Here is a 25,011-nt window from a genome sequence, read left to right as displayed (position 1 = left end):
TGTGAAAGGGCTCAGAGTGGCATGGACTATTTTGGGGAACAATGACTGAACCATTATATTTCTGAGAGATAGCTTAGGCTAGTGGAAGGAAAACTGACCAACAAAATAGAAAAAAACCACACATTTTGTTCTGGCTTTGTCATTAACTGAATAACTTAGAGGTACTCACTTAATCTCCTTTACCTTTAGTTTTCTCTTTATAAAATAAAGCTTTTAATACTTCTAAATATTTTTAAGTTTATGTATAATAATAAATATAGCTGAAAGGATTGATTTGAGACAATCTGAGGAGGAAGCTAAGGGGTAGTCTATTTACCGTGATCTTCACTTACTGGTTTTTCCTTTGTTGTTTTAGAAAATTGGTTTAGTATACCTTTAATTCTGTTTGTTGCATATAAATTAATTTATGGTCAGTATTGAAAGCATAAACAATAAAATAAGGCAAAATTTAAAAATTAACAGTCATCTTACAGTTCAGATAGTGCTGGTTAAGATATTGATATTTACTCTTTATGATAGATGGATAAACAGAGAGATGCATAGCAATACATATAATAATATATAGCAAACATATATTAAATATTTATTTGTTTACTTATTTTTTACTGAAAACTTTTGGATTTACATATAATGTTAACCCATTGTTTTTTCACTTAGTACAGGATAAAAAGGCATTCATGTCAATACAGTTTTTTTTTTTTTCTGTATCAGTTTCTGTATCAGTCTGATGCCAGTATAATATTCCTTTTCACAGTGGTATTATTGGGGAACTAATTTTCATAGCTCACCATGTAGGTTGTTTCTTTCTTTCTTTTTTTAAATTAAGTATTTTTTTTATTTTATTAAGTTTTAGTTTTAATTCCAGTATAGTTAACATAATCTAGGTTGTTCCTTACATCTGTTATTTACTAATACTGTTGGATAACTGGAAAATAGTATTGTCTGAAATTGAAAATCTGGCTCACATATTCTTTAGAAGAGAATATGGGATGCACTTTGAAGCAGTTGAGTTTTAATTAACAGCACAACATCCATATCCAAAGGTCTTGAAGTCTCTTGGAAATCTGAGTTTAGAGGTTATGAATGGGATTTGGGAGGAATTAGCCTCATGGTGAGAGCTGAAATTTGAAATGCTTAAGTTGACTGAGCAAGGGTAGAGAGGGGAACAGGCTTTTAAACTTCAGAAAAGGAAGCATACATTGGGCATGAGTAAATCGTGAGGTTGCACAGAATAGGTTGCTGTAGCACCACACTGTGGTAAAAAGTCTCAAAGACAAAACAAAACAAAAACCCTGTAGGCACAGTATGAAAAATAACCGCCTATTAAAGATTTGAGATTCTATCATATATGCATACACATCAATAGTATTTTGTCAATAAAAGAAAATACGTATTTTATAAGAAGCTGTAGTTCTCAGTTGAAAGAGTTTTATGTGTATGTTTATATTTTGTTAGTTGTTGTTTGCTTTGGTTTGTTTTATATTTTTGTTTTGAAGCTTAAGGAAAATCTTGCAAAGTTTTTCTCCATAATTCCCTTTTTACATTAAGGCAGCAACCTTCTTAAGAATTTCAGGGCAATGCCTTATTTATTGTAAGCTACATAAACTAAGAAATGCAAGTTGAACTATACATACATATCTGCTCCTTGGGCCATTGCCTAGTGTCATATAGCTATGATTATTAAGAAGTTCATCTGTAAGATTAAAGAGATTAGATATTTCATTACAAAACCTTAAAAAGAAAAGAAAACTCATAGTATCATTCACCTCACCTAATAAAGAATATAGAGCCATATGCATTTCTGTTGTTAGCCTCAGACACAAAGTTGCCTGAAATTTCTGAGATTCCTCAGATACGAAAAGTGCATCTAAATTTTTCCCAGTATTAACCAATATGTGGTGTCAGGAAAGTCTTCCTAAGTCTAGCCTAAATTTGCTTGATTCAATTTAAACTATGATTTTGCAGTTGAGAAAATCACATCAAGGTCTTCCCCCCCCCATACATCCCTGTACAAATTCACACAGACACGCACGCACACACACACACATCAAACTGACATATATTAATTCCGTATATTCTACATTATACCTTTTGTCTTTGCTAATAATCTTTTTAATAGCATTACAATTCCACATGAGGACAGGAGAAATTAATGTTCACAACAGGACTGACTGATATTCAGAAATGTGCCAGAACATTCCTGGCAGAAGATGCCTGCCATACTTGAAGCTTTGATGTGATCAGGCACCTCTCTGTAGGTGCACGAGACACATTAGTCTTTCAATTGACAAGTTTGATGCCTTTTTACATATTAAGTGAACTTTTCTTTGCATTATAAATGGTGGAGGTCCAGAAATAATTTGTATGCAAGTCATGGCAATTTTTATCTACATAAGACACACTCCTGTAAAATTAAAGTTATGCTCAAACAACTTTTCCTTTGAGTGATGGTTCACAAGAGAAAGGGATTCTTACTTTGGAATTAACTAGCTCTATCCATTCAGTAACCACTTTGGCTTAGAAAACTCACCCTTTTTATATTTGCCAGTATTATTTGTCTTTCAGAGATAAATAGAGAGAAAGGGAAGGAGGGAGACAAGGAAGGAGACAGAGACACTTATTAAACCAAAGGCTAGATGAGATCTTTAATAACGTCCCCAGTCAGGAAGAGACAACAATTAGCAAATACCTACTCTCCTTCAGTGTGCCATGCACTTTGCATAAGCGTTTTCATACTGGAAGGTAACATTACTACAATGTCCCTTTAAGAAAGGTAATTTTACAGTGTTGAGAGCCAGTTGAAGGTTTCGGCCTTAAGTGTTAGGTGCCGGCTTGGTTTCTGAAAAAAGAAACTTTCCTCATGCACATGAGTACATTTCCCACTTTCCAAATTAGTTGTCTTCCTGTGGCTTATGATCTCCTGCATTTTCCAATACCCCTATGAGGTAGGAAATTAGGCAACCAACATTCCTGCTGCTGTACTGAAAACGGTGGAGGAGAAAAAGACGTAGACATATTAGGTGGCTTTCCTAAAATCTCATAAACAGAAGTGAGAGTACTGGAAATTGAATTTAGGCCCCCTGACTTGCTGTCGCCCATATCTCTGAGCAGTAAAGACATTTCCACAAATTAAGACAAAAAGGCTGCTTTATGGGACCAGGGAAATAAATTCTGAAATTATTCCCTTTTGTGTTTGAATCTCTGTATGTTTTAAGTAGAGTTTTTTGTTTGTTTATTTAATTGATTTTATTTCTGTTAATACCCTCTATAATGCCTTTTAAATTAGAAAAAGATGATGTTATATGAATTTGGTTCACTGCTAACTGACTTTTTGCCAGTTTTCATCATGGTAAACAGACCAGTGTAATCTGTATTAATTCAAATGCTGTGTTGAAGTGATTTTTGTAAAAGATTGTATGGAAAATCAGATATGATACAAGAACAACTATTGACTCTTTGTTTTTTGCAGTCACAATATGGAGCTTCTGTTTCTGCCAAGCCTGAACTGCCCCTCTTTTACACCCCTATTGATCTGGTGGACATTAGTGTGGAAATGGCTGGACTGAAGTTTATAAATCCTTTTGGTCTTGCTAGTGCAACTCCAGCTACCAGTACATCAATGATTCGAAGAGCTTTTGAAGCTGGATGGGGTTTTGCCCTGACCAAAACTTTCTCTCTTGATAAGGTAAGAATATATTTTTGAAGTCATGTTTAAATGTCTATCATGTATTTTAATTAGGGCATAAATATTATAATGGCAAGATTTGCCTGACCAAGAAATAGTAGTTATTCAACTACTGGGAAAGACCTATGGTTGCAAATTAGTTTTTATTTTCTTTCCAATCTTTCTGTCCCTTGGAAGGGCATCTGTTTCTCATTTGTTTTGTCTAGGAAGCATCAAAAACATCTATACTACAAAAGTGCCTATTTCATTTAATAATCACAAACTCATGAATTTTATTTTGTCATTATTAATTCTTTCGTGATTTGTGAATGTGTGTGGATGAGGACCTATGCCTGAACTCAAAGTGAGAGAGACTATGGATATGGTTTGTACATAATCCTGGGATCCAGTTCATGTCAAAAAGAATCATTCAGTGTAGCTCATTTGTGCTGGTAATGAGATTCTTCTTGAATTTTTAAATACAGAAACTTTTCAAAGTATATATGCCTGAGTTTAATTTGCCATTATGACTTTGTACCCACACTGTAAGTGGACATACTTAGAAGAAAATAAAGTACATATTACAGTTGAGATGAATTCTTTAAAATACAGAAAGCATATAAATACATGTTTTTAAAGTAGTATGATTTATACAATAGAAGGTTGCATCCTTATATGATTTTGAAGTAGAAAAGCACAGAATTTAACATTATTAGACCTTTTATTGATAAAATTTTAAATGCTGAATCTATGTATTTAGTACTAACTGGTAGTTAGTAATAATTAATGTATAAGAACGTGTGAATCTAGTGACCAAGAAAAGTGTATCATTATTTAAATCAGCCTTATCCGTAGGCAAAGAAAATAATAGAGAACAAATATGCCCCATTAAGCACATTCTTTCCTTCTTTCTCCTCTTACTAGGATCAATAGCTAGCATTAGTATGGCTAAAACATTACAGCTGTCTTATTCTGACAGCTTTACAAGATGGCTATGTGTAGGTGTGATGAAGAAAATCTAGAGATTCCTCAAAAGTTAGAAAAACCAGGGCATAAAAAATATTATAAATGTTTTTATGTTTAAATAACTAAAGGAAGATTCTTTTTCAAATAAATTGGTTGAATACATAGAAATACTTTGGTTAAACAAAGTATAAAAATAAACAACTTACTGGATTCAGCTTTAGAATATCATTAATCAATTGTTTACGGCTTTGTAGAATATTGATAGTATATTCGTCTTTGTTTCAATTCATCCTTTAAGAATAACTCAAAAGCTGTAGTCAAATGTTTAATCCACTGAGGAAAACTGAGTCTCTGATACCATTTAATGACTACATTAGTTACACTGTTTTAAAATTTTTATATGTAAACAGCAATAGATGGCTAATCATGTACAGGCGAAGAATTGTAGAAAAAAATGTTTGCTTTGAATTTGCTGTTTGCTTGCAAAAAAATTGAATTCTGATTAATCAGAGACATCTGTCTTTACTCTGTTGGTGACATGCATTGATTTGTGATGCTGTCTCTTTCGGTAACCTAGGAGCAGTTGCCTTTATTAGGATCAGCAGCAGAAATAAATGTGGAAGCTAACTTCCTTCTAAACCTCCAATTTGAATTTAATCTATCAATTCACAAGTCTGTGATGCTGGTTCAAAGCGAGAGTAAGGAACAAATGCAAATTAAATTTGGCATATAAAACATAATGTTGGGGGTTTTAGGAAGCTCTCTGTTACTTACTTTAATGGCGGGTACAACACAGTATTTGTGCAAAGGCTATTTCAGATGTATTTTTGCTGATTATAATGACATAAATAATGATGCCACTGTGGGCTTATATAATGGCCATACATGGTTTTCTGAAGTAGTCAGTTTGCTTCATAGAGATGTAGGGTTTTTCTTAATTTTCTTACATTGTCCCTAATTAGTGATTATACCTATTGTGAATGTAAAATTGTCTTATGAACATCTGTGCTTTCTTATTGATGAAATGTTGTAGCACACAACTCAGTTGGTATAAACATGTTTTTCCCACAGTTTCTTACTAAAGAAATCTATTAAAATATTATATGACTATACATTTGTGTGACATTATAGCATACCAGTTTAGATTAGCCTTATTATAATTTATTATGCCATTTCAAGAATCTACTTAAAATGTATTAAAATTCAGAATCTTGACATTTGAAATTTGGATGCTCTTAATATGACAAAGGTTATTCTATGGAGTTTTGTTATCATATGAAATATTAATATTTCACAATACAGTTTTGATGAAGTACAATTTGCCGAGCCTGCATATGATAAAGAAATTAAATGCTTACCAAGGGAGTTCAGTAAAAATTAGAGCCCTGCCTGAACATCTGCTGGAAATTTTATTATCCTGTCCTACTGACAGGGTGGCTCCCTCGTTGTTTTTGTAGATTGACAGCTGAATATTGCACTGATTTCTGCAGCAAATATGTTTAGGTGAACTTTGTTTCCCTTTTTTTTTATTTTTTTGGGGAGTTTGGAACATGCTTTTGATTTTCATCCTATACCTTTTTTATACTCTTGACATTTGTAGATGCCAGATTGAGGTCTAATACGCTGTAGCAACGATAGACCATTGACTTACAGTGAAATGCCAGTTGATATCTCAGTAAACAGAAATATTATTATTCTTTACTGTGCAGTCTGTATAAAAGCTGTACGTGGTTTCTTTAGGGAGGCAAATGATCAGATTTTTAATGTCAAATATAAAAAGATCTGTGTTTGCTTTTGTGTTAAATAACATGAAAGATGGCTTTTATTAACTACGTTCTTCCTTCCCAAATCAGCCTTTCTAGAACGTCCCAAAATATGTAGATTGCCTTTCTTGAGATTCTGTTTATGTTTTATAAAGTTGATATTTAAAATATCATCATAAAATATTTAAAATACAATTATAAATTCTTTTCATAAATACATATATATTGTGTTCCTGTTTAACTAAACAAAGGTGGAAGAGAAATCGATGTCAAGCTCAATTAAAGCTAAACTATCATGACAAACCAGAGAAATGCTCTGTTTAACTGGTAATATTAAAAATTGTTTAGACTTCACATAAAAGAACCTCCTGACTCGTGTCCACATTATACTGATAACAGATAAGATAGATAAAAATATTTGGGAGAATCATATCATAAATTTTATTTTATCAGACATACACATATTATATACTACAAATATGTAATCTGTAAGTGCATGCTGCATGTATCTTTCTCACTACATAGATAAATAAAACCAGAAGTGTTTATTACTATTCCAAATAGAATTCAAACCTAAGCAAAAGTTCACTTAATTTGTAAACTATGTAGCATAGATATTAGAATAAACTTGTGATGGAATTTTAGTGAGAAAATGTCTTGAATGCATATGCTTTGTTTTAATAAGTATCAGATGATGAGATAAATACATGCACACATAATGAGTCAACAAAAAATACCAAAAACCAAAAACTGAGAAATAGTTAAGATTCTTCATTATTTATTTGGAATCAAATATTGATAGTAGCTTTTTTCCATAAAATACAAACTTATACCACATAACACAATGCTTAGTGTACAGGAAGAGTTTGATAAATGTTTCATAAATATTTGTTGGATAAATGAATCAATAAATGAATAAATAGATTTTTGGCAAAAGCATATTTTCTTTTTTTTTCAGCCATATGAACAGACAGTTACCACATAAAAAAATTGACTGTTCTGAGTATTGATCTCAATCAAAGGAGAAAAGGCCAATTTAAAATTTTCATATCCCATGTTGCTTTCTGTAGTGCCTATATACATGTCTAAAAATGAAAATGTCAGTGGGGTTTTTTAATGCATGGGTAGTGTTTTAAGACCTAAGAGTCTTTAAAATATTGAGAATTTTTGAGAAAAAATAATATGTATTGCACAATTTTAGGAAGGGAAATAAAAATCATCTGACCAGCTATCTAAGCTCATGTGTCAATAGCTATAACAGAATAAATGTAACTTGTTTCTGAGTGCTTTTAGTGACAAGGAATATGCTAGATCTTTAAGGCAATGCAGCCTTTTATAGCTATGAAAAACCTATTTTAGAAATATCTTCCTTTTGAGGCACCTGGGTGGCTCAGTTGGTTAAACATCTGACTTCGGATTAGCTCACGATCTTGCGGTTCCGTGGACTTGAGCCCCACATCGGGCTCTGTGCTGACAGCTTGGAGCTTGGAGCCTGCTTCAGATTCTGTGTCTCCCTCTGTCTCTGCCCTCCCCTGCTGGCACTCTGTCTCTCTCTCCCTCAAAATAAATAAACAGTAAAAAAAAAAAAAGAAAAGAAAAGAAATATCTTCCTTTTATTGACCCCAAATTGGCCTTTCTCATAAGTTCCATCCATGTTTTATAGTTCTGCCTTCAGAGATATCTTGGAATAAATTAGTCTAACTTACTAACATAAATGAATTGTTGATTTTTAAATATGGTGGGGTTTTTTCCCCAGTAAATAAATACCCTAGAGAAAGGCTAATAAGTATGGACAGGCAGTGACATCTAGGGAAAACAAATTTGGCCTGGGAGACTCCAGTCTCTGTCCAAAGCTCCTTCTAAATCACTACCTTGCACAAATTGTTGAACATTGTACATTGTTTTGTTAGAATTTATCATACACATAATTAACTACCATTTATTGACTGCTTTGAAAGTATAGACATTGCCAAATATTTTTCATAAGTTATTCTTTGAATCGTCATAATATGACTATAAGATAGACAGTATTTTTTAAGTTTTTTCATGTGAAATAATTCAGTGAGAAAGTTAAACCAGTTGCCCAGGACTTAGAACAACAGTTATTTATTTGCTCAGAATCATGTATATTGGCAATTTGGCTGAGTTCATGTGGGCAGTTTTTCTGCTTCACAAGGTATCTTTAGGGTTCATTTATGCATTTTCAGTCAGTTAGAGGGATGCCTGGGGACTGGCAAGAGGGCCTCATTCGTGTATATGGACCCTCACCTGGAGTTGCGTAACTGCTGAGACAGCTAAGACTCTCTCTCTGTCTCTTTATTCTCCCTCTTGCCTAATGGTGGCTCATCAAGGAGGCTAGGTTGGGCTTGTTCGCAAGGTGGCAGTGCTCCAAGAGGGCAAGTGTGGAAGCTGCAAAGCCTGTTGAAATAAACCCTCAAAAGTCACATGCTGTCACTTCCACCATACTTTCTTGGTTAAAGCAAATTACGAGATACGCTTTACATGTTATATTCAAGAAGTAGGTAAATACCTTCTGCTTATTTATGGGAAGAACAGCAAAATCAAATCACAAATGGCCATGTTTATAGCATGGAAAGTGGATGGCAGCCATCACTGCCAACAGTACTTATTTGCCCTCTGATCCCAGTAGTTCAAATCCCTCCCACCTGCAAAATGCATCCACCCCTTTCCAAGATACCAAAAAATGTCATTCAGTTATGGCATTAGTCTCAAAGTCTATGATCTTATGATCTGTATTAAGTTCAAAGGCAAATGAGGCTGGTTGGGTTCAGCTTGCTTTATCCAGGATACTATGAAATAGAAAGACAAGTTGACTATCCTCTATACACCCAAAATAAAATTATACAGTCAAGAGAACCTTAATAGATACTCTCATTCACAAATAAAATAAATGTCTGGGATTTAGAAATCACTGTCTGCAGCAATTTTTTTATAACATTTTTTTAACGTTTATTTTTGAGAGAGAGAGCATAAGCAGGAGAGGGGCAGAGAGAGAGAGAGAGAGAAAGAGAGAGAGAGAGAGAGAGAGAGAGAGAGAATCTGAGTCAGGCTCTAGACTCCATGCTGTCAGCACAGAGCCCAATGCAGGCTCGAACTCAAGAACTGCAAGATCATGACCTGAGCTGAAGTCAGACGCTTAACCAACTGAGCCACCCAGGCACCCCATGTCTGTAGCAATTATAAAATTCAGTTGGTCATGTGTTGTCAGGGTCTCTTGCTCTGTGAATAGGGGATATTCCTAGAGTAGGGCCCTGTTCTTCTCCCTGGTAATGGTTTCCTAATCCATTGTTCCTGTCTGCTACCGGATGTGTCCTTTGGGCTCTTGATTCTATCCTCTGAGTTGTGTTTTGTTTTGTTTAGAAATGGCCAATGATGGCCATTCTTGGCAGTTGAATAACTTTTTCAACCTGTTTCTGCCCACAGAAAGTTAAGAACCCCTGTTCTCTTTATTTTAGTTGTCCCTTTTAGTCCTAGTTCTTAGTGATGTCATCAGAAAACTTTGTGAAAAACTTTTTGAATCTATCAAGAGCTGACTACATGCCCTAAACCCACATTCATAATTCTTTTTGAGACATATTCCTCTCTATTTTGGACATATCTTCCTGCTGTGGCACAATATCCTTTAGATTCTTAGAATCAATATTGTCTACCTGAGAGAATCTACTAGGACCTGCTTTAAATCTTTGTAAAATCTTAACAAAGTATCACATAGCAACACTCTTGATGGGATCTTTACCCTAAGGTCATTTCTTACTTTGAAAATCTTTTCCTTCTGGGGTAGACGAAGTACACAGAATTGTTTTATTTTCTAACACAAGCAATGCTTGGCTTTGCTCTAAATTTGCTTATCAAATTACATATATCCTTATTTAGCTATTTTCTCTCTTACAATACCTTATTATTCTTGGGTAGAAACATTCAACTGACACTTTGAGTGTTCTGTCTAGCGATTTCTTTAGTCAGATCTACACATGCATTATGTACATTTCTATCTTCTGAATTATCACCAGTGACATTCTTGCCAGTTGTTCTGCCACTACATAACACAGGCCACCCTTTTCCCAGTCTCCACTAACAATTTTCAGACTGCGTTTCAAGCCTCCACTAGCAGTTTGTTCACCGTTTTTCCAGCTTTTGCTAGCAGCCTACTTTTAATTTTCCAAGAGAGGTCTCTGCCCCCCTCTCATTTTGAAAGCCGATGCCACACAATTTAGATTCTGTTATGGCTAGCAAACATAACCAATTTCTGTATTACTTATCTATTGCTGCACGTCAAAGCATCTCACAATTTAGTAGCTTAAAACAACTAATCTGCTGTTGGTTCTAGAATTCGGCAATTTGGTCAGGGCACAGCTGGGTGGGCTTGACTCTGCCCATGTGACATGACTTGTTTTCTTTCATGTTAGTTTTCTCTCAGTTAGTTGACAGACTTGGTGGCTGCTGGTCCTTGATGGCTTTATGCACATGCTTGGGCCCTCAGCTAGCATAACTGGGCCTGGGTCTCCATATGGTCTCATCTTCAAAAAGACTGTACTTGGCTTGTTCACAAGGTCGCTGTATTCTAAAAATGCAAGAGTGGAAATTGTGACTCTGAGGCTCAGATGTTACACAGTGTCATTTCCACCCTTATTCTGTTGGTTAGAGCAGGTCACAAGGCCAGACCAGGATTTAGCAGTATGGAAATAGTTCCTCCCATCCAAGACTTAAATCCACCGCACCAGAATTGAACCAAGGTCTATTTGATACAAATCCGGATGCTTTCCTCTATATCATATTTTCTACTTTATCCTCTCTGAATCTCATTATTTTATGTCTAAACTGAAGGCAGTTTGACTCCATCGGTGTTTGGCAGGGACCTGGAGTTCAGCTGAGCAGGAACACTGAGGGCTGTCTATCCCCTGCCTCAAGCAGAGCAGCACCTATGATTTTATTTCTGTCTTGGTTTTATGTATAGTTTCATGGAGACAGAATTTTGATTTAAAAATCTTCTGAGATGGGCACCTGGGTGGCTGAAAGTGATGAATCACTAAATATTGCACTGTATGTTAACTAACTAGAATTTAATAAAAGCTTGACAAAGAAAAAAAATAAAATAAAACCTTCTGGAAATCCACTGTTAATCCATTGTCAAAAGCCAGTCTCCTGTGCCAGTTTTTTTCCAGCCACACTGTCCCTCTTTCTAGCCCTCCAACATGGCAGGGTTCTCCTTCTCTTAGGCCATTTTGCTAGTGTTTGCTCTGCCTAGAATGCTTTGCCCTCTTTGTATAGAGCTCTTGCTTCTCATTCAGTTCTCAGGTGAGAAATTACCTCATCAGAGAAGCCTTTACTGACCACTCAAAACTCTCTTCCTGTGCCACATTTCCCTGTTTTTGTTTTTTTCTTTCACTGCGCTTACCATGATGTGGAATTACCATTCTCTTGATCATGTTTTTGTTTACTTGTTTATTTTTCTGTTTTAGCCATATGAAGTAAGATTAATAAGAAGAGGGAGGTTGTCTTTCTTGCTCACTACTGTATGCCCAGTGCCAAGAACCAGGTCTGGCAGATAGGAAGGATGCAATGCATACTTGTTAGATGAATGAATAATTATAGGATTCTAATTTGAACCACAATTCCACATGACAGCTCTTCAGTTACTTGGAGACAGCTCTCATGTCCTATCAACAAGCCTTTTCTTTTTCCTTTCTAAATAGTCCTGTTTTCCTTTCTATAATAAGGTTTGCAGACTTTTTACCATGTAGGTTGTCTGTTCTCCCATGTGGATTTCAAGAAACTTGTTTCGATCCACATTATCTTAATTGAGAGGAAGTTGCCTACATTTGCACAAATTGCTAGCACCTATCAACCAGACAAGGATTCAGGAATAACACTGTCAGGACTATAAATGCTAAAAATAATATTTAGAGCTGTTAAGAAAAATTTCACAAATATGTTATGTAATAATATTTTAGAGCTTGGGTAATTCTCTTTGGATTACAACAAAAGACTACACTTTATTCTTCTAACTTACTTTAAAAGGCCTTATTAGAAATAAAGATCTGAATTTTTTAAACATTAAGTCAAACTGATTTCTTTTATTGTTATTGAGTTTCTACATAACATTATCATGAAAGTCTATGAAACAATAAATGAACAGCTGTCCAGTGCACTATTTTCCTTGATATAGTTCTAGCTTCAAATTTGGTACATAATTAATTTCTATTTATCGTGCAGCATTGTTCTCATGATATATATTTATGCACTAACTAAGGAGTTATAATTATTTAAACAAATTCAATGTAAACTTCTTATCTAGGAGACTTTTAACATGCTAAAACCATAAGTGATTTCTGTCTACTCATAGTTTGGTTTTCACCTGATTAGGTTCTTTGTTATTTAGATTTATTGTATTGAAATTGTTAAAATTGACTCATCCTCAAATTATAAAGAATGGGTTGATTAAAAGGTTACAGTTCACATGTAATCATCCTATGGGAGATTTCAACCAAATGCTCACTTTATAACTATCTAGCAAGCTTTCCTATGAAGCAACCCTGATCTTTTCAACAACAAAGGAAAGTGTGTATTCCTATATGCCCATTTGTGTGTACACTTTGAATACTGAAGCTAAGTCTTGCAAATTAGAATTTAATGAAAAATATTCCACATCTTTCTCCAAAGTTCTAATCATTGTTTTCCACCATGCCACATATGCCAGACTTAGTCTGTTCAATAGAAAATATAGATTAAGATGTTTCCAAGCATAGGTTAATGCAAGTACTTCTAATATTAACTATAAATCCTTTAATTGTAGCCAAAATAATATTTTAAACCAGGTACATTATTAAAGATATTTAAATTGCTCTCAATCTTTTTTACCTTTTATTTCACAATTGGGCTAGTTGACTATAAAGCAGACCAATCAATTTTCCAATATAATTACATCTTCCCCTCTTCCATTTCAGGCTGTGATTTCACACTTGTTAATTAGTTAATCATTTTGGTAGGGTGGACAAGGTGAGACTCAAATAGACTTTTTCATAATATAAATTGACATGCACAATTTTGATTTGGTTTAGCAGTTAGAAGAACCTAACTAGTACTGGAAAATACTTTTTTCAGCTTTGGTGTTTTTGTTTTGTTTTGTTTTGTTTTTAAAGTAACTGGTGTCAAGGTTAATGGAAAATTCTCATAAACATGGCTAATGGAAATTTTCATAAAGTACAGTTCTGCTCTTTGAGAAACTAATTTTACTCTTATCCTGTCTCACATAATTCTTTTGCAGAATTTAAATTTAACTGGTCAAAAATATCCATATTCTGGCTATGTTTGGATGATACAGCCTTGGTTGAAATTAACATGACTTGAATTCCGTAATATACTCCTTGGCTTTGTATTTTCTTTATTGATTTTTAACAAGACTCTAGTCATTACTATGTAGGCATACATTGTTTAACAATATCCATTGTTAAAATACTTTAAATATAAAACCCAGTGATTACTCACTGCCAAGTTTTTTTTTTTTTTATTGGAGATGTACCTACATTGGCCATTTTGTTGTAAGACATACTCAGTTTTAAATTGCGGTTCCCTCTATGCTCCTTTTTCTTACATGACTTGCAATTGGTTTCATATCCAGTCACCACTGTTTCTGAAATGAGGTGTCATTAGATGCTTACAGAAGGAAGTGACTGCTTTCCTAGAGAAATGTTCAGCCAACTTCCTTTTCATATGCCAGTTACCTTACTCCACTTCTTCATCTACTACTTTTACTTCAGCAAAGTCTGCTGCTCTTTTTATCCTGCTCTGCTTACTCATTTGCAAGTTTTTCCATAGTATCCCACATGTTTGAAACAACTTATCATTCCTCTTCTGCCAATTCACCCTCAAAGTTAAAATTTATCTAAAAGTATCATCAAGGAAAGCATTGCTTTTAGGTATATGGTCTAGACTAGATGTATCCTGAGAGCTATTGCTAATGTCCTTTGTATGCCCTCTTTTTCATCTCATTCACTCAACATTTATTAGACACAATCATTATATATGACACAATCATATATATATATGTATGTGTATATATATATATATATATATATATATATATGTATGTATATATGTGTGTGTGTGTGTGTGTGTGTGTGTGTGTGTGTGTGTGTGAATGGTATTTGCCCTATAAAACTTAAATTCTAGTTCAGAGTATATGTTAAAAGACCCAGTAGGACTGACTGAATGTTGACATAAGGCAACAAAGATTCTTGGACTAAATATGTTACTTAATAAACAGTAGTTTCCTCCATTTTTAAAAAGAAAAATGACTTCACATTGGAGCTTCATCTTTATTCTAGGCAGAAGGATAGCACATGGACATTCATGGTCATAAGAGTGCCAAGCATATTTAAGATTCAGCAGCTAAATCTTAAGTAAGATTCAGCATATGTATCATGAGGTGGTGTAAGTAGCTGGAGAGACTATGGGAAAGGCCTTTTAGGCCAGGAATTTAAATGTGATTATATAGACCTCAGGGAACCTGTGGAGGTTTTAAGCAGAGGAATTAGATAATTCAATTTGGAATTTGCTATTAATCATAATGTATCTCCCAGTCACCATTTTCATTTATTTTTTTAATTTTTTTTTTAAAGTTTACTTATTTATTTTGAGAGAGAGAGAGTGTGTGTGCATGAGAGGGGAAGGGGCAGACAGTGAGGGGGAGAGAAAGAATCTAAAGCAGGCTCCACACTCCATCTGTGTGTAGAGCCTGATGTGGGGTCGAACTCACAAAACCATGAGATCATGACCTGAGCTGAAACCAAAAGTGAGTTCCTTAACCTACTGCGACACCCAGGCACCCCTCACATTCACCACTTTTAATAATATCTTCAACTCTTTCTCACAGAGTCTCGCTTTTCTGATTAAACCAATCTAATCACTAGACTTATTGTGTTTATGTCATCTATACCTTAATTTTACCCTTTTTCTTCCTTAAGATGATTTGTTCTTCATGGTATACTTAAGATCAGTGCATTTCACTGCATGTAAATTTTACAGAATGAAAGCAAACAAATATTGAATTCTAGTTAATAATATGAGTAGTGACACATTTAGGATTGAAGAATATGTATGTTTGCAACTCGCTCTGAAATGCATCAAAAAAATAAAGAGGTGAATTGATGGGTACATTGAGATGGGCATGTGATAGAGTAAATTCAGCAAATCACTGATTATAGAATTTAAATGTACATAAGCGTTCACTGTAAAATTCTTTCAACTTTTCTGTAGTTTGAACATTTTCATAATAAAATTTTAAAGAAAAAAGAAAGATGATTTCTTCTTCTATTCAAATATTAAAAAGCCATTCAAGTCCTCTGTGGCTGTTGACCAATGGTTATCTTCTCCTGAGTCTCTGAGCTTTTATAAAGTTTTTCTCAATTGACATAAGATAGAATGGATTTTTTTATGTGTTTGTTTCTGTTTTTTCTTTCCTGAATGTAAGCCCTCGGAAGGCAGGTCCTGTAACCTTCAGACTTTGCATATGAAGGAACTTAAAAGTACATGTTGACTATTTCCCTAGCCTAATCAGTAGGACAGATGTGTTTTGGAGTGTGGCACATTGTTTAGTAATATTGTGAATATTAAATTGACAAATATCACTATTTCATGATGAACAATTTCACTTTTTTGGATAAATGTAATTTTGTACAGCTATAATCGTCTTCTTTAGAGGACATATTTTAGGCTTTTTTCTTGAGTGCTGTCATGGGTTCTTCAAAACTTGCTTCCATCATTGGGGAACTTTCTGCTATGGTTCTTTTGAATCTTTGGTTATAACTTACTCCCTACACAACTCGTAGGAGCCCTTGAGTGATGTAACATTTCTTTGCTGAGACTTCTTTGCCTATTCAGGGGTCCCTACTGAATAGACCTTAGAGTGACCTCACACTACCTTATTCTATATGGGACCGTTAAATGGCCCACAGGAAAATCTTATATTTCCTTTTCGCTGACAAATACTAGGAATGCAGGCTGGTCAAGGTACAGTTGCATCTCTTTTAGCTCATTTTTCAGCAGCAGACAACCCAGATGTTACTATTTAGACATATCAAACAGAGCTGGCACACTACACACTGTGCCTTCCCCTCCAAAAGGAAAAAGAAATTGCAGGGAACACATATTGAATATTCTCAGGGTTTCTTTCAGCCCCTGTCTTGGGTCTTGGGGATAGCAGTGAGACTCTGAACGCACAATTAGTATGATCCAAAGAAATAATTTTATAACCTCCAACATCCCTACCTTTTGTATTCTTACTAAGGGAAAAGGGTATAAAAGTTCTCTAAGCAGATTCTTGTCATTCACTTGAATAATTCTGCAAGGGGAAATTTTATTTTTGTAGTTTATTTCAATTCCTCTTAAGATCTTAGCCAAAATCCACATTTTGAAACTCTGTTATATTGCTAAAGTCTATGTCAAACTTTAACTATTGACATTAATTACATGAAAGCACATTATAAAAGTTTCTTAAATTTTATAAAATGTCTCTCATACTGAGGTTTTTTTTCTAGATTTTGTGGGTATCATTTTTTTAAAGTTTACTTATTTGAGTGAGAGAGAGAGGGCAAGTTGGGAGCGGCAGAGAGAGAGGGAGATAGAGAGAATCCCAAGTCGACCACAAATCCATGCAGAGCCTGATGTGAGGCTCAAACCCACAAGCCATGAGATCATTACCTGAGCTAAAGTTGGACACTTAACCAACTGAGCCTCTCAGGCACCCATGTGGAGATCATGTAATTGATCATTTAAGTGTCATTTAACATGACATCACAATTGTTTTAGTCCAGGTCTTCCACTAACAAGTTGCCAAGATGGGATTAAACATGCAAGAATTTTATTAGGTGAAATACCTGTGAAAGAAAATAGGGAGGAAGGTGGAGCATATGGCTGGGAGAGCCATAAGACCACAGTGTAAGCCTGCCTCCAGGTGAAGGAGAGAGGAAGGAAGGTTGAGTGTAAGCATCCTGCCTAGAATGTCTTGCATCTAAGTAAATTTCAGCAAAGCCTTTACAAAGTCCTCAGTTCTCAGGAAAGAGCATGAGTTAGTCTCTGTGTTCTGTTCAATCATTGGCTGAGTTGTAGGAATGCAGTACAATGAAGGGATGGATTTCACAGCACAAGAGCTGGGGTCATTGTTCAGTTCGGTTCACTGTAGCTGGAATTCTGAGGTTGCCACAAGGATACTTGGATTTTCTGCAATAGCCAGCATAAGGTAAGCAGCCACTTAGCATATAAACAGTTTTTCAGTGGGTGAATAAACAAACATTACATTGTATTTTGAAATCTTCTCTTGATCAATATGAAGAGAAATGTTATGGCAACAAAGGTAAAAACAAATTATATAAAGAAAAATATGTATTGAAAGAAAAAAATGAGATTGCATGCAGAAGTCTAGAGGAGTTATTTTAACTTAAGTTTTCAATCATGGTTTTCACAGCAAACCATAATAGTTATTATTCAAGTATTACAACTGTTTCCCTTTATTTGGAAGAAAGTGTTGAGGGCTATCTCCTTCCTAGGTAATGTGACTGTCAATAATAAATTACTTAACTTCTGTAAACCTCAGCATGCTCACTAATGACATAATACCTGCTTTCCTTTTCTTATAGTCTTCTAGGGATACTCAGTTTGAATTTTTGAAAAATAGAAGATGTAAAGATGGGGCACCTGGGTGGTTCAGTCGGTTGAGCATCCCACTCTTGATTTTGGCTCAGGTTATGATCACAGGGCCATGAGATCGAGCCCTATGTCAGGCTCCACGCTGAGCATGGAGCCTGCTTAAGTTTCTCTCTCTCTCTCTGTCTCTCTCTCTCTCTCTCTCTCTCTGTCCCACCCCCCACCCCTCTTCCCTGCTCACATTCTCCCTCTCTAAAAAAAAAGATGTAAAAATGATTTGTAACATGTAAAACACCATATCAGTAAAAGTTATTGTTATTCTTACCACAATTTGCATACCAAACTAAAACATTAGTTGTTATGTAATCATTTATTAAAGCATAACATCACTGTAATTTTGTTCTTCTCATTTAAGGACTCATCTTCACCAGCACCACCCACATCCAAGTCCCCATGATTTCTCACTGAATACTCTACTAGCCCTGTACAAGAGCCTCCCTGTTTCCACTCTCATCTGTCCTACATTCCAGCCTCCATAACATAGCCTAAATTGTGTCTTACAAAAGAAATCATATGATGTCCCTCCCTTGCTTAAAATATTCCAATGACTTCCCATAGCCCTTGAATAAGATCCAAAATCCTTATACAATCACTTTATCATCTGGCTCCTGCCCGTCTCTCAGACCTCATCTCATTTGATTTCACCTTGTGCCAATTAAGCGAGAGCCATAATGGCCTTTTCTGGGTTGCTCCAATAAGCCAACCTCATTCTCACCTATGGCCCTTCACTGACTGTTCTCCTTGCCAAGAATTTTTGGACCCTTATATTCAAAAAGAAAACAGAGAAAATTGTTGGTGAAGGAAACTTGTAAATAGTATAGGAATAATTCTGTTGTAGTAAGTACTTTATACTTATTTTAGTTTATCAGCTATCAGGCAATGTAGATGACAACTACCCAATTAAACTATTAAGGGATGGTCACATATCCTTCCTTTCTGTTCCTTTCCATTAACAGGAGATTTTATGACTTTTAAGTCATTCAGTAAAATTCATCTTCTTTAATATTTCTGAAAAGAAAAAAGGTAAAGAATTGTTCTTCCTTATAGCTGTTGGGATCTCATTAGTTACCAGTCATAAAATCTTCAGAAAATGGGAAGTATTTTTATAGGGGTCAGAAATTTCAATGCAAAGAGCAAGTGGATGTTATGCAACATACACATGGGCTCAGAGAAAACTATGTTTAAAAATGCTTTTTCATGTAAAATTGGTAAGTGTTATTGTAAATGTTAAAACACCAAGTTGTGACTCTCTGTTTCTGAACCTGTTCATAGTGCACTGAAAGAAAACTAGAAAGTGCTGCCCAAGTCTAGAATATGTTCCATCAGTTTTTGTGGCATTTGTGTCTATAACTGCTATTAACATTAATGGGATTTAATTGAGTAGGGCTGATACACACATATCAAAAAATTCACTCAAATTACTATAGGCATAGCTGGTCATGGAGCATAATTCACAGTACATACAACTGAAATTGTTTTGCATTAAAACATGAAATAAAACATATTTAGAAGTTGGCTATCAAGCCGTATTTGGAGCAGATACTTAAAATATCTTTAATATTGGAATTCCAGTATTAAATAAAAGGCATGATTATAAAGAGTTCAATAATTGGACAGGCTACATATTGATTTTTTCCTTTGTTATATAATATTACCCACTTCTCCATCTAGAGCCATGTCGTACCGGGTTGAAGAGTGCTAGAAACATGGTCGCTGTTGTGTATTGGAATGTGGAGAGACGGAAAGGCTGTCACAGCAGTCAATAAGATCTGAGAGGTGTTGACTAATTGCCTGCTAATTACACAGTAAATTGTCTAATTAAGCTGATGGTTAATTAGGGTACGCTTGCACAGCAGTCTTGTGGAATTTGTGTCTGATGTCTGGGAAGCAGCTTGTGTAATTGGCAAACTGGTAAGGACTGGCAGAGAACATGACTGGAAAGCTCACTGCCAGTGGATGACAGAATAAGGATTTAGTGGAAACAAAAGGGTTGTCATTTTTATACTGAAGGTTTTGTTTCAGTTCTGCAGCTATTCTGCAGTGAGCAATTGACAAATACATCTGAAACCTAAATTACATGAGCAAAGGAGGGCTTAAAATGTGCTTCAACACGTAAAATAGGCTGCTTGCTTGCCATGTATCAGCTCTGATACACTATATCATATTATATTCATAGACACATTGCATTTTTACAGTTCCTCTTTTTAACATATGTTATTTGCTGTTCACGTACAAAAAAATTATGAAAATCCCATCTATCTAAGGAAAAAATTGCCTCTTTAATGAAAATATGTGATGACAAATAAGACTGATTAAAAGACATCTGAAATAAGAACTTGAGTTCATTATTTAATTTTTAATTTATGCATTACCATGAACCATAAAATATTAGACGTAATACAGGTATGTTTGGATAATACTTTAAAGAAACAAGACATTTTAGTTGTAATGAGAGAATTGCAGTTTTATCATTGATATCATTTTATCATGCGACTAGCTTTTGCTTATAATTTAGTGAAATGTAATAATAGAATATTTCAATATCTAATTAAATGTTTTTCATTGCTGAATGAATTTGATGAATTACCTTAAAAATTTGAGTGCCTTTAAAAATAAAAGCTCCAGGGGTTTGTTTTGCTGCTATTGTTGTACTTTATAGCTTAGGAAGTTTAACTTTTTTTCAAAAAGTTATGTGTGATTGAAATACATGAGAATTCTCTCTGTAAATAAATTAATCAATTGAAGAATATAGGCCCTAATAAATGAAATTAGGTACACGTATACATCACCTCTTTGCAAGAGACCCAATACAAATGATCACTTCTATTAGCATTTACTGTCCAGATTCCAATAGTTTTGAGGATTTTAAATGGAATATAGGTTGCAGTTGAGACAAAAGGTCACAGGTGCACAATAAATCTTGGATTTTTATGTATGATTAATAAAGCAAGAGAAAATTCTAAACTTGCAAAGCTAGATTTCTAAAACATAAGAAGGCCTTAATGCAATTATGATGTCAACATTTTCTTCTGCCTCTTTAGCAAATAAACTCTATATCTGCCTCTGATTGGATGAATATGTGTATATATTTTTTTCTCACTATTTTCCATTTGAGATTCTGTATCTACTATATGTTTCTAAATAGAAAAAGAGAAATACACATTATGTGCTCTCTAAAATGTCTTTGAATTAGCATTAACCTTGGAGATATATGCATGGTAAATGAAAATATTTACTATTTTAGCACAAAAGGTGTTTTCAACCTGTTTTAAGCAATGCTCTAAAATGTTAAATCACAAACATAAAAAAGATATAATATATAAAATATTCTTTATTTCAAAAGTAAAGAAAAATCATATTCATTCTGTGCAGAGTCTTAGGTTATGAAGTCTTATAAAGAAATTATGCAAGAGAGAAGAAAAGTGAATTTACCAAAGGGAATACAAGGCTAAACATTGAAATTGCTTATTTGAAGATATATCTCCTGAGGGAGAAAAATCAGATGGAGGTCATTGCTGCAACTTCATTCTATATTTTGATCTACTCAGTTTTTCATTTTATTCTTCAGAGAGATAATCTACAAAATCTATTTATTGTAAGTGATAAAAGTTTGCATAAAAAGAAATCAAGTAGATTTATCTATCATTGTAATTAAACTTTTAAAGAAGAAATTTTACAAAACACAACCTTCAGGAAAAATTCCTCCTCTATGTTTACATATAAATTTCAGTGTTTTTTTTTTTATATTAAGTTAAAATTGAAATGGTTTCCATTAATAGGCAGCTATCAAAAGAATTAAGTTCTGTATGTCATAAGATCATGTAATCATCTGTTGAGAACTTCTTGTAATACTTTTAAGTTGGCATATATATATTTATTTATATTTGTATGCACACATATACCTAACGTGTGTTTTTGTGTATGTGTGTTATGTAACCACAATTTCTTTTTTGATGCCTTAGAAACTTTCATCCCTACAATTTAAAAAATTCAGAGTAAGAAATAACAATATTTAGCAACATTAGCTATCAATCTCATTCTAAACTTCTTTCTTTTATAATTTACGTATCATAAACTTTACTGTTTTAAAAATAAATAACATTCACTGCTTTCTAATTGATTTCAGAGTATTTCTGTCACTCCAGAAAAGAAACTCGTACCTGTTAGCAGTCACTCCTCACTCCCCACACTGCCTAGCCCCTGGAGACGGCTAATGTGTATTCTGTCTCCACGGATTTGCCTATTCTGGACATTTTGTATAAATGCAAGCATACAATATGTGACCTTCTGTATCTGGTTGCTTTCACTTAGCATAATATTTTTAGAGAGCTTCCATGTTGTATCACATATCAAAACTTCATTTGTTTTTGTGGATAAACTACATTTTTTAAAAAATATTTGGGGTTGTTTTTCCTACTTATTGCCCTTTATAAGTAGTATTTGAGTGGATATATGTATCCAAGTCTCTTTCAGGTATACCTGGGAGCGGAATGACTGGGTCATGTGGTAACTACAGGTTTGACTTTTCGATGAACTGCCAAACTGTCCTCCAAAGTGGCTGCACCAGTTCACTCTTCACTGGCAAAGTATGAGAGCTCTAATTTCTTCACATACTCACCAGCAATGCTTTTTATTATTGCCATCAGAAAGAGTGTGAAGTTGTTTCTCATCATAACATTGACTCCTAGCATAAGTGGTAACTAGAATAGTAAAAGTAGGAAGGCCTGATAATCACCTTAATATTCTTAATAGCATATCACCATGACAACTAGCCGGTAGAACCAACAGTGAAAGCAGCTACCATTTTTCATTCTTCTCTCTTGTTCCAGAAACTGTGGTTATCAGGAGAGGTTGACCCACTTCCATTGGAGGCATGACATAAGAGCAAGTCTGAAAATTGACTTTGGAGTGTGGGGGTATAGGCAAGCTCTGGAGAATAGCCAGTTTATTTGGGTTCCTGGACTGTGAGAGAAAATGGTATAAGGTGGCATATATTCAAAGAGTAGTCTCTTACTGTTTGGTAAGTTATGTACTTCAAGGATATAAATAAATGTTCTAAGCTAAATTTTGAGCATAACATACTGAATTAATGCCTAGGAGAAACATGTAATATACTCTAGATAGCAAGGATAAGGACTGTTAATTACTCTAGGAGTCTGAATCAGATGTTCTTCCCTGTTCTCTGCTCTCCTACTTGGTGTTTTTATCATTCTGGATCCAAATGCACAGATCGTGTGACTTAAAAAGATTTACCTTAGCTCTTGCTCTAGCCCAAGAGCTCCCATATGTAGATGAGGAGAGTTAGTCTGAATTAAAGTTCATATGGATGGTGATTGGACACTTTCATACCATGTACTTGGCACTCTTAATATTATATTGTTACAGTATTTTAGAGTCACTGTAGTTCTCTGTTCATTTTTATGGTTCCTGTAGTATAGAACAATGAAGGACTCTGTCCTTACTCTCAGAGGAGCTTGAAATCTTGTGGTAAGATGCACCGGGAGCCAACTCACATACTTTGTAAAACATGTAGGAGAGGAAGAAACAAGAGCTGTAAAAATCCATAGGCGGCACCAGACCAAGCTGGAGATAAGGGCTGTCACTGGAAAATAGATGAGTCTAAGAGGAGCCCTGAACAGTGCCTGTCAGAAGAGGAGGGGCACAGTGTGACTGAGTAGCCTGTGCAAAGTCAAGCAGAGAGAGAAGCCCAGTATAAGTGGGAGTTTAGTTTCACTAGAAAGATGATGCAATGAGAATAGGGAAAGTTAGACTAGAACCAGATAATAAAGAGCTTTGTTTGTAGTTTGAGAAGAGTTTAGACTTTATCTTCAAGGATGACAAATGGATGTTATGCCTAGAATGACAAGACAGGATTGGATATGGATTTTAGAAAGGTTTCTCTGATAGTAGTGTGTAAAGTGTTTAGAAAATAGCTATGCAAGAGTGGGAGAAGATGCATATATTCATTCCACAAGTATTTCACAACAAATGACTCTATGTCTACACACTGTTCTTGGTCCCTGAGGATAGAGTGGTGAGGAACTTGGCAAAGCCCTAACTTCATGGCGTGTACAGATGCAATATACTAGGGAAGAAATGGTTGAGGCTAGAGTAAAGTGGACCTGTTTAAAACGTTTAAAGGAGATTAAAGTAGCAGCTTTGTGTCTGGGGAGGGAAAAGACAAGAATGGTTCCAGGATCTCTGACTTGGCAGCTGTTTGTGGTTGGTCCATTGACAAAGGAGGTGAATATAGGAGGAGAAAAACATGGCTTTTGTGTCCTGTGCCACTCGCTGAAGCAGAACTTTTCAATATCGAAAGAAAACTGTCAATGGGTACTTTTATTCTCCCACTATAATTACTTCAAATATTTGGAAGGAAAAGGTCACTCTAATAGAGGAGCTGCAGTTATTAAAATTGAACTGAAAATGTTAATAATTTCTCAGATGAGATAGAAGTACTAATGTAGAGTTCTAAAGTTTGAACTCAATTTAATTATTCTAAAATTAGATCTAAAACTAACATCTAAAGGGGAAAAGTTAACAGAACAGGATGTTAAATCAATATGATTAATTAACTTGATATAAATAACTGGAGTATTGCTCTGTTTATCTGTAAATCATTTATCATGATACCAGCTGTAAAAGAAAATCTTAATAATAATGATAATGATGTGTGTCATCCTCCCACTCAGCAGAGGTGTCCTGACAAATTGCTAACAAACTGTCTTACAGTACTTCACAGATTCAAATGCTAATGTGATAACAACATAATCAATAATAATAAAATCAACAATGGAACAAATAATTTTGAGGCAGCTTCTTAGGCAAATTTATTAAAACTTTGAGTTCACATGTGAACTCTCTCTCTTTGGATCTCTCCTCCCTCCTTCCCTTTCT

General features: G+C 34.7%; 1 protein-coding gene across 1 annotated transcript in view; it reads left to right on the top strand.

Annotated features, from left to right (window-relative positions):
* Nucleotides 1-25,011, top strand: part of DPYD (dihydropyrimidine dehydrogenase) — an 891,530-nt gene that overhangs the window by 469,308 nt on the left and 397,211 nt on the right. Inside the window, exon 16 of the mRNA XM_040471061.1 lies at nt 3,470-3,685. Within this exon, the coding sequence (XP_040326995.1) occupies nt 3,470-3,685 (216 nt within the window). The remainder of the gene's footprint in view (nt 1-3,469; nt 3,686-25,011) is intronic.

The sequence above is a fragment of the Herpailurus yagouaroundi genome, unplaced genomic scaffold (assembly GCF_014898765.1).
Source record: "Herpailurus yagouaroundi ecotype Mexico unplaced genomic scaffold, PumYag 77, whole genome shotgun sequence".
NCBI lineage: Eukaryota > Metazoa > Chordata > Mammalia > Carnivora > Felidae > Herpailurus > Herpailurus yagouaroundi.
This window is presented reverse-complemented; position numbering and strand designations above follow the sequence as displayed.